General features: G+C 42.5%; 1 protein-coding gene across 2 annotated transcripts in view; it reads right to left on the bottom strand.

Annotated features, from left to right (window-relative positions):
• Positions 1 to 7,196: 7,196 nt before the first annotated feature.
• The window catches only part of FAM149A (family with sequence similarity 149 member A), a 58,379-nt gene continuing 54,627 nt past the window's right edge, over positions 7,197 to 10,948 (bottom strand). The window contains exons 12-14 of one of the 2 annotated variants that reach the window (XM_086703256.1): positions 10,610 to 10,738; positions 10,198 to 10,276; positions 7,197 to 8,113 (exon numbers count right to left, since the gene is read on the bottom strand). In XM_086703256.1, the coding sequence (XP_086559382.1) occupies positions 7,959 to 8,113; positions 10,198 to 10,276; positions 10,610 to 10,738 (363 nt within the window). In that variant the 3' untranslated portion in view covers positions 7,197 to 7,958. Of the gene's footprint in view, positions 8,143 to 10,197; positions 10,277 to 10,609; positions 10,739 to 10,948 lie in introns of both variants that reach the window. The other variant, XM_086703257.1, reaches the window with a different exon arrangement.

Below are 10,948 nucleotides of genomic sequence, written 5' to 3'. Positions count from 1 at the left end.
TCAGGCAGCCTCGGTTCTGCCTTAACCTTAAAAATAAAACTCACTTATCTTGGGGCGCCTGGGTGGCGCAGTCGGTTAAGCGTCCGACTTCAGCCGGGTCAGGATCTCGCGGTCCGTGAGTTTGAGCCCCGCGTCGGGCTCTGGGCTGATGGCTCAGAGCCTGGAGCCTGTTTCCGATTCTGTGTCTCCCTCTCTCTCTGCCCCTCCCCCGTTCATGCTGTGTCTCTCTCTGTCCCAAAAATAAATAAACGTTGAAAAAAAAAACAAACCTCACTTATCTTACCAGCAAAATGGGTATATTTGGAAACAGCCGAGAGTTGCAATTTTGAGACACAGCAGACAGCAAAACCATAGACAGGTGTGGAGAACAAAGAAAAAAAAAAAACACTTAAAAAAAAAAAGTTTATTCATTTTTGAGAGAGTGTGAGTGCTGCAGGGGCAGAGAGAGAGAGGACAGGGCAGAGGATCCGAAGTGGGTTCTGCGCGGACAGAAGGGAGCCCACTGTGGGGCTCCAACTCACAAACCTTGAGACTATGGCCTGAGCCGAAGTGGGATACCCAAGGGCCTGAGCCACCCAGGGATCCCCAGAATGTTGTTTTATACAGGAGAGAGGGGATTGGGAGTGGCTGCTAGAAACTAAAACTCCTTTGTCTAAACTGGGAGTTTAAAGTGTAGTGGCTTCTCATTGGCTGAGCTGTGACAGTCTCCCATTGGCTGGGCTGTTGCTAGGGGAGAGAAAAACCTTTCTCCCTCCCTCCAGCCCCACACCCTAAGGGTTAGTAAAGTCGTACCACCTGCAAGTACCTTTGTGTTGGGTCTGCAATTGAGGAAGAGTGGTAGGGTGTGTGAGCTCTCCCGTCTGGCCTCCTCCTTCATTTCACAGGAGGTTTCCATTCATTCATTCATTCATTCATTCATTCATTCATTCATTCATTCATTCATTCGTTTAATTTTAGAGAGGGAGAGAGAGACGGAAAGAGAGATTCCTAAGCAGGTTCCATGCCCAGGGCAGAGTTCAAGGCGGGGCCAAAATCAAGAGTGGGATGATGCTTAACCCATTGAGTCACCCAGGTGTCCTGGAGGTTTCCTTTTATTAACTTACAAAGGACCTAGGCTGGAGTAACATCTGGAAAGAAAACTACTGATCAGTTCTATGGAGTGAGAATGGAGAGCATACTCTTGGTATTTTATTCACGTCCCTATTGTTCAATCATGTTAAGACTTTAAGAAAATGTATTTATCTAATATCTTTAATAGCATTAAATATATCTCATGATTTTTATTTTCTTTCTCTCTAAAGGATTGAGTCCACATCTCCCTCTGGATCCATTCCTTGGCTCCCCTTTACAGAAAAATCCCTCAAAAGACTGGCTATGCCTTTGGGCTTGAATTTCTCTCCTCATATTCTCTCCTGAACCCTCTGCAGTCAGGCTTCTGCCTTGTCTATTCCACTAACGTAGATCTTGTCGATGTCCCCAGTACCCTCCCTGTGGCTAAATCTTTAAGTCCTTTCTTGGCTCTTATCGAAATTGACCTATCAACAGCATTCAACATGTCTGAGTCCTTGTCACCTCCTTGGAAAACTTTTTCCCCTCCTTGACTTGGAGCATTCCACATTCTTTGATTTTTGTTCTCCCTCACCAATCATTCCTTTCGGTCGGCTTTGCTAGTTTCTCTTCACATCCCGTTCCTCTAGATGTTAGAGTGCCCACGGCCCAGAACTTTTGTTTTCCCTGCATGTCTACACTCGGTCTCTTGGTTATCTCCTCCGTTCCAGCACTTAAATACCATCTGTCTGTTGACCGTTGCCAAATGTATCCCTCCTGTCTGTATTTCTTCTCTAAACCCCAAGTGCAGCTCTCCAAATGCCTCAACATCCTCACTGAAGCATCTCAAAGACCCAACATGCTCCCTAGAGTTAAGCCCAAGCCTAGGAGTCAATCTTGATTCCTTTGCCTCACACATCAAATGCAACCACAAACCCTATTGGCTCAAATTTCAAAACATCCAGTCCCTTGACTCTTCAGCATCTGCACCACTACCATCTGATCTCAGCATCCTCTGGGGTCAGATGACGCCACTCTGTGCTCAACACTCTCCGGTGGCTTCCTATTTCAGATAATTTACGATTTCCAAGGTCAAAAAGGATCTTAACCACTCAGCTCCTATTACTTCGCTGATCTCATCTCCTATTATTCACCCCCTGGCTATTTCCATGTCATGTCCCACTGGCCTCTGCTGTTCCTCAAACCTCCAGGGATGCTCCTGCTCTAGGTCTGTGTGTTTGGCCCACTGTCTAGAATTTTTTTTTCACCATAGATACATGTCTCTTTCCCCATCTTCAAGTCTTTGCTCAAAAATAACCTCTGCAATAAAGCCTTTCCTATTTGATTCGAAGCTACAGCTCTTTCCACTGTTACCTTGCCCAGCTATTGCTACCTGAACTTGCTTAGGACACAACCTTACATAAAGAAGGTGCTTGATGGGTATTTGATGAAATAATAAATCCATGATTATCACACAGGAATGTCATCTTCTGTGGGGAAACAAAGGTTAGTTGGGAATTCATAAATGAGATAAACCTCTCACAAACAATGTGGTTATGCATTTTTAATTCACTGGTCCAAGTCTGCTTATGCAGTAAAAAATAAAGGAATGAATAACCTGTGTATTAGAAACTGTGGACAGGTACGCAAATTATACGCAAATCGGGAACTGAAAGAAGCTTTAAGAGTATAATGAATTTTTGAAAACTCTTTCGATACTTTTATTAAAAATTATAGAGGTGAGATGAAAAAGAATGAAAACTTGCCATTTGCAACAACGTGGATGGAGCTAGAATGTATTACACTAAGTGAAATAAGTCCGTTAAAGACATATACGATTTCTCTCGTATGTGGAATTTAAGAAGCACAACAGACGAACATAGGGGAAGGGAAGGAAAAATAAAATAAAAACAGAGAGGGAGGCAAACCATAAGAAATTCTTAGAGAACAGACTGAGGGTTGCTGGAGGGAGGGGTGGGTGGGGGGATGCGTTAAATGGGTGATGGGCATTGAGGAAGGCACTTACTGGGATGAGGGTGTTATATGTGTCACTGCATATATGAATCACTGCATTCTACCCTGAAACCAATACTACACTTACGTAAACTAACTTGAACTTAAAAAATAAATTTCAAAAAATTATAGAGATAAAAATCCTGAATAAGAAAGATGTACCTCTTAATTGGCATAGAAATTCCATTCTAGTTCAGAATAACATCAGCATGGACACTTCCTTTCATATTATTTTTAAAATTTTTAACATTTATTTTTTAATTCATTTATTCATTTTTTAAATTTACATCCAAGTTAGTTAGCATATAGTGCAACAATGATTTCAGGAGTAGATTCCTTAGTGCCTGTTACCCACTTAGCCCATCCCCCGTCTCACAACCTCTCCAGCTACCCTCTGCTCTCCATATTTAAGAGTCTCTTCTGTTTTGTCCTCCTCCCTGTTTTTATATCATTTTTGCTTCCCTTCCCTATGTTCATCTGTTTGTATCTTAAATTCCTCATATGAGTGAAGTCATGTGATATTTATCTTTCTCTAATTTCACTTGGCATAATACCCTCCAGTTCCATCCACGTAGTTGCAAATGGCAAGATTTCATTCTTTTTGATTGCCAAGTAATACTCCATTGTGTATATATGTACCACATCTCCTTTATCCATTCATCCATCGATGGACATTTGGGCTCTTATCATACCTTGGCTATTGTCGATAGTGCTGCTATAAACATGGGGGTGCGTGTGTCCCTTCGAAACAGCATACCTGTATCCCTTGGATAAATACCTAATAGTGCAATTGCTGGGTCATAGGGTAGTTCTTTTTTTTTAATTTTTGAGGAACCTCCATACTGTTTTCCAGAGTGGCTGCACCAGCTTGCATTCCCACCAGCAACCCAAAACAGATCCTCTTTCTCTGCATCCTTGCCAACACCTGTTGTTGCCTGAGTTGTTCATGTTAGCCATTCTGACAGGTGTGAGGTGGTATCTCATTGTGGTTTTAATTTGTATTTCCTTGATGATGAGTGACGTTGAGCATTTTTTCATGTGTCCGTTAGCCATCTGGAAGTCTTCTTTGGAGAAATGTCTGTTCATGTCTTTTGCCCATTTCTTCACTGGATCATTTGTTTTTTGGTTGTTGAGTTTGATAACTTTCTTATAGATTTTGGATACTCACCCTTTATCTTACATGCCGTTTGCAAATACTTCTCCCATTCTGTCGGTTGCCTTTTAGTTTTGCTGATTGTTTCCTTCGCTGTGCAGAAGGTTTTTATTTTGATGAGGTCCCAATAGTTGATTTTTGCATTTGTTTCCCTTGCCTCCAGAGACATGTTGAGTAAAAAGTTGCTGTGGCCAAAGTCAAAGAGGTTTTTTGCCTGCTTTCTCTTCTAGGATTTTGATGGCTTCCTGTCTTACGTTTAGGTCTTTTTATCCACTTTGAGTTTATTTTTGTGTATGGTGTAAGAAAGTGGTCCAGGTTCATTTTTCTGCATGTCGCTGTCCAGTTTTCCCAGCACCATTTGCTGAAGAGACTGTCTTTATTTCACTGGATATTCTTTCCTGCTTTGTCAAAGATTAGTTGGCCATATGCTTGTGGGTCCATTTCTGGGTTCTCTAGTCTGTTGCATTGATCTGAGTGTCTGTTCTTGTGCCATTACCATATTGTCTTGATGATTACAGCTTTGTAATGCATCTTGAAGCCCGGAACGGTGATGCCCCCGGCTTTGATTTTCTTTTTCAAGATTGCTTTGGCTATTCGGGGTCTTTTCTGGTTCCGTACAAATTTAGGATTGTTTGTTCTAGCTCTGTGAAGAATGCTGGTGTTATTTTGATAGGGATTGCATTGAATATGTAGACTGTTTATCTAGCAGTTTTCTATGGTATTTTACATGTTTTTATATTATTTTAAAATTCCTTCATTCCTTCCTTGGTTTTGGATGAATTAACAGACATTTCAATTAACATAGCCATTAACCTTCATTTAAAAATTGACCTCAGGAGTAATTCAATTTGCCTTTTTCAATTTTTAACAAAGAGATTCTAAGACTTACTTATCAAGGTAGAGTATAATGAAAACACTGCCCCAGTTCTTCCCTGATCACTTCAAAAAGCACTATCCTTGATGTAAGCATCATTTGCTAACCTCTAAATCTCATTTAACCTATAAATGAAGTGTACAGGTATAAAAATACATGCTCTAAGCAGGTCTTACTAAAGTCAGTGGCAAAGCCATGCCTCTGTTATCTCTAAAATTGTACTTTTTCAGGGCACCTGGGTGGCTCAGTTGGTTAAGCTTCTGACTCTTAATTTTGGCTCAGGTCATGATCTCAGGGTTGTGGGATGCAGCAGGATGCCAGGTTCGATGCTGACAGCACGGAGCCTGCTTGGGATTCTCTCTCTTCCTCTTTCTCTCTGCCCCTCCCCGCTCATGCTCATTCACAGGCTCTCTCAAAATAATTTTGTCAAAAAAATTAAAAAAGAAATAAAAATAAAATTGTGCTGTATGCTCCAGTTGAAAATGATTACTGCACTTGGTTCTGTTTTTTAAAGCGGTTTTATCAATACATATACAAATAATAGATTTTCATTTAGAAACCTTTGAAGCCACAGAAAGTAAAGCTACCATAAAATCTATTCAGTGGTTCTCCACGAGAAAATCATTTCTCTTGGATACTCTTCCTTGATGTTAGTTTAGAATGCATATCAGTCATTTTCCCTTCTAAGAGGTCTGTGCTGACGGGGAAGCAGTTGAATGGGTCCTGGAAATTGACATGAAATAGCTTGAGCCGTTCTGAAAGAGCAGGGTGGATAGAAAACCCACCGTTAGCAGAAATTAGGGACCAGAGGGCACCAGGACTAGAGGCCCTTGGAAACAGGGACTCCAGGCTGCTCCCGTGTCCAGGAATCCCTCACATTTGAGAGTGGCTAAATCCAGACCGGTATTTTAAATGCCTATAGCTAATGTTGAGGGAGAGTTTTGAAACATTTCTAAATGCTTCGGTCTGCTTTGTGTGGGTAACTACGCATTAAAAATCGAGAGTCACGGAGCTGGGGCCAGCCACCTACTCCATAACAGGTTCCATAACTGTGAAAAATAAGTCAGGAGAAATGTAAGGGAGAAACAAAAAAGAGGCAAGGCTCCAGCACCATTTTTGTCCTGTCCTCTGTGATCAAGGGCAACACTAGTTCCCGTCTCAACACACTTTTTAATTTCCAGACATCTCTAAGTAGGCAAAGATCCTCTCTTCTTACAACCAGAAATATGCTGAAAATAATTTATTATGCATTTAAGTGATAATAGGACAAGTGTCATTGTAGATTAATAAAAAATAAATTGATAAAATATAAGTATCTGATCGGAAAAAAAAAAAATTTTGGTGATTTGAGATCTGAGAATAGAAACATCTAAGAACCTAAGTCACTATAAAGGAAAACCATGGGGCAGGTGGGAGGCAAACGAAAATGACCCTGGGGCACCTGGGTGGTTCAGTCGGTTAAGCATGTGACTTCATTTCAGGATATGATCTCGTGGTTCATGAGCTTGAGGCCCAATTTGGATAAAACAGAAGCCTTGCTTCCGGTGAGCTCCAGCCCTGCTTTGGGTGAACACGAGCCCCACTTTGGTTAAAAACAAAAAAACCAAAAAAAAAAAAAACAAAAAACAAAAAACAAAAGAAAACACACGCCCTGCTTCAATTAAGCCCCGCTTCTCTCCTCCTCCCTCCATCTCTCTCTGCCCCTCATGGTTTTCTCTCTCTCTCTCTCTGCCCCTCACTCACTTTCACCCCCCCGTCTCTCAAAAAAAAAAAAAAAAAAAAAAGAAAGAAAGAAAAAAGGAAAGAAAAGAAAATGACCCTAGAGCCTGGCCTCCAACCGATCACCTCCCCTTCGCAATCCCCATTCCATTTTCTGTATGAATGCCAGATAGGGGAACATGGTTGGAAGAGACACACGCAGGGTCAGAGGACAGAGCGGAAAGAACTGCTGCCTTAGAGGGATCAGGGAGGGTTCACAGCAGATGTGACATCTGAGCAAAGATCAGACTGTGATAAAATAAGCAGGAGGCTGCTTCAGGGCTTCCCTCCAGTGGATGAACACCTTCACCCGCAGAGAGCAAACAGGAAACCATACACGGTATGGGGAAATTAGGTTTCTAGTCAGCTTTAAAAGTCAATAAATTTGGAACACTTTTGGATAGACTGCCTGAGGCTGAGCATGAAAACTAGCAAAATGAAATTGGCTCGGGAGACAGTTACTGTCATTTCTCAAAGAGGCTCGTGACTCAAGTACTTTTTGAAAAAAGGTGTAAGGGGGCCCCTGGGTGGCTCAGTCAGTTGAGTGTCTGACTTTGGCTCAGGTCATGATCTCACGGTTCATGGGTTCGAGCCCCGTGTCGGGCTCTGTGCTGACAGCTCAGAGCGCGGGGCCTGCTTCCGATTCTGTGTCTGCCCCTCCCCCGCTCACACTCTGTCTCTCAAAACTAAACATTAAAAAATTTTTTACAAAGGTGTAAGAAAGTCAGCACAACGCCCAGAACAATCTGAATCTTAGATAAACTGACATACTATACCAAAGAGGGCTTTGCTATTTTCTAAAGAAGGGAGTGACATCACATCAATTAGTAACCAGGACTTCGATGGATGAGTCACAGAATGAGACACAAAACGCACGTCAAGACACAAAGTTACAAAATGGCCCATTCCTAGGTAATATCCTCTCATCTGTTGAGTGTGTAAATACATGCACTGCTTATGTGTGTGTCTGTGTATGTGTGATTGACAAGATGATGGATTATAAACACCTATTAGATCCGAACGCTTCCAGTGAAGAAGGTCGGTGAATTTGACTCGGAGTCTCTTTACAATGCAAGGATGCAAAACTAAGCTGTTTATGTGCTTGCATTTCTCTCAGACGGGCTCAGGTCCCGCTGTCAGACAAACTGATGCGTAGTAGAATACTTGTTCTTCCATTATTCGTGTGATAAATGGCATGCTGAGACTGGCTGCTCCCGGTTCCATCAAGACGCCACTTGGAATCTCTTCCTTGACGTCAGAGTCGTCCTCTGAAAAGATCTAGGCGGATACTGTGAACCTGAAACACCAACCACAAAGTAACGCCCATTAAACTGCTTCAAACTTCCAGCTCTCAAAAGGATGGCTTTGTACATTCAATGCAGACGATATTTTTTTTTAAAAAGAAAACCAAAATACTTTGATGTTGCTTTTACATAAACCGGGAAATATGCAAAAACTGCCATCGAGGGTCCTGAGAGGAAGGAAGGAAGGGAGGGAGGAAGGAAGGGAGGGAGGGAGGGAGGGAGGGAGGGAGGGAGGAAGGGAGGGAGGGAGGAAGGAAGGAAGGAAGGAAGGAAGGAAGGAAGGAAGGAAGGAAGGAAGGAAGGATGGATGTTATTCACCTTCTCCACTAAGCCTAAGTTCTGGCCCTGTGTCCTCCGAGAGCTGGTGGCTTTGCTAGCACCTTCTACCCTGAGGTGGATCCCAGGAAGCCGAGTAGTGACTTCTGGTGGCCTACTGGCTTCATGGGGGCAGAAGGAATGTCAGCTGCCTTAAGAGACCCTTGCCACTGCTGGGGATTCCCCTCAGCTTCTCCCTTTCTCTTTTTCTTCTGCCACAGAACAAATGTCGATAAATTAATAGTTCCGGGCGCTTTTTGACCTGGAAGCAAAGGTTAAGAGATGACATGCCTGCTTGTCACAAAGAAAGAAAATAAGTTCTTAGAATTACAGAAGTACCTCTTATGTACCTCAGTTATTTCTATAGCCATGAGAAAAGCTCCTGACGGTCGGTAATAATAGTCACAACACTCCTGATAAGAGAATATACTGACTTAGTACGGGGGGTAAATTAAATGTGCAGATTTCAAACGAATTCAGAACCCAGTTCCCTCTCGGAACCTCTAATCCTGTGTGCCCAGTAAACTATTAGACAGCTCCACTTAGCGTCCTGCGGTCAAGATCTCCAAAACGAAACTCATCGAAATTCTCTGCGTCCCCTCTGCCGGCACCACTGTCTACTGACCATCCAGGGGATCGGTCTCGTGTACCGCGTGATGCTCATCCCGATTTGCGTGGCTCACGGCCCCTCCGGGCCGCCCCTCGACCCTTTACCCATCTGCACAGTCAGCTGGTGGTCCTGCTCACCTCTCTCACAGTCCCCTCATCTTCCCCACTGCACTGAGTGTTCCTCGAGAGAATCTGTAAAAGGCTAAAGCATCCGTGACATCACTATGCCACAGAACTACAGAAGGGGTGACGTAAAAAGTGATAAAATTAGCGTGTTGTCACAACGCTTCAATTTTACTAGACTTATGTTTAAACTGTAGCATTTGCCTTAACACAGCAAGTTACCCTGTGCATTTCACATGACCTATAATCCCAATGACTCCTAATTCTTGAACAAACAACATATGCCTAGAATCTAGCGAGGTCCTCTCCGGACATTTTTCCAGTGATGGCTTGATCAACCCAGACTATTACAAAAAGAAGAAACTGAGGCCCAAGAAGGTTAAGGCTCTCCTAAGATAGCTCAGTGAGTGGGATGGAAACCTGGCATTGGGTTCCAGAGTGGCACAGTTCATGATAATACTATGTTGCCTCCTTAAACAAAAATACTGGTAACAGTTTTGAGAATTAAAACATCACTGGCCTGCGTTCGGACTAGAAACTTTACTCTAAAAATAGCTACTGGGCTGAAAATAAGTATTTATCTGTGAAACTCTCCATTCTAAAATATTTAGAATATTTGTATTAATTTTTATAAATTAGATCTTTAAAGGGAATTAAGAGGAGGGTGTGATGAGAAAACATGAAAACTGTTATTGTGGAGAGAGACACTGATTTGTCCTGAGGCTCCTGAGACAGCATTTTCCTTTTTCTGAGAGTGAGGCCCCAGTTTAATGCAGAGCATTTGGGCATTTTCCCCTTTATGACTAACAGCAGGCGAGGGCTTATCTTTGAAGTGTGGCTCTTTCTAGAGACTTCTGTGTCTGGCCATGGGTGACAAACACTTGTAATTTGCTCTTACGTGGTCAAAAGAGTCCTACTTAGGTAGATGATCTTCCATTTCTCTTTCCAAAACTTGAAACTTTACATCACACCTCATTTATTTACATGTGGAGAAAACTGACCTGTCAACAGACTCTGACTTGTCCATGTGTGGCCAGCAAATTCCATCAGGGTCAGTGAACCTTTTCGAGGAGTATCTAACTGTCAGAAGAAAAATAAAATGAGGGGTGAGCTTTATTGTTACACGTATTTTTTTTAAACAAGATTCTTTTTTTTTTTTTAATGTTTATTTTTGAGAGGGAAAGAGAGAGAAAGACTGTGAGAAGGGGCAGAGAGAGAGAGGGAGACACAGAATCAGAAGCAGACTTCAGGCTCTGAGCTGTCAGCACAGAGCCCGACGCGGGGCTCGAACCCACGCGTTGTGAGATCTCCACCCGAGCTGAAGTCAGACACTTAACCGCCTGGGCCACCCAGGCCCCCCGTATTGTTTCAGACATTTTTAAAAGTCAACTTTATGGTTAACAGACAACCTACCCGAAATGTATGGGTTGTGCTGGGTCTTGAAAACTGTTCCACGGTCAGAGATCTTTCTCGAAGAGGCGAGCGTTCCAAACTGTCAGGTACTGCACTTAACACACGGTTCTGTGGATGCCTCCCTCTGTACTAAATAAGGATAATATGTTTTGGTTTCAGGTAAACGCAATCCTTAAAAAAGACAAAAGAAGATTCCTTTCTTTGTGTTTCAACCATTCACTCATTTATTCATCCATTCACTCCCTTATCTGAAACTTTTATTTAGATACTGGGAAGTATAACATCTATCAAGCATAAATGTGAAAACACATGTTGATTATGTCATTTTATTATTTAACC

Source organism: Puma concolor, chromosome B1 (genome assembly GCF_028749965.1).
Source record: "Puma concolor isolate L17-30 chromosome B1, mPumCon1.1.hap2, whole genome shotgun sequence".
NCBI lineage: Eukaryota > Metazoa > Chordata > Mammalia > Carnivora > Felidae > Puma > Puma concolor.
The sequence above is the reverse complement of the archived record's forward strand: the minus strand, read 5'-3'. Positions and strand labels throughout refer to the sequence as shown.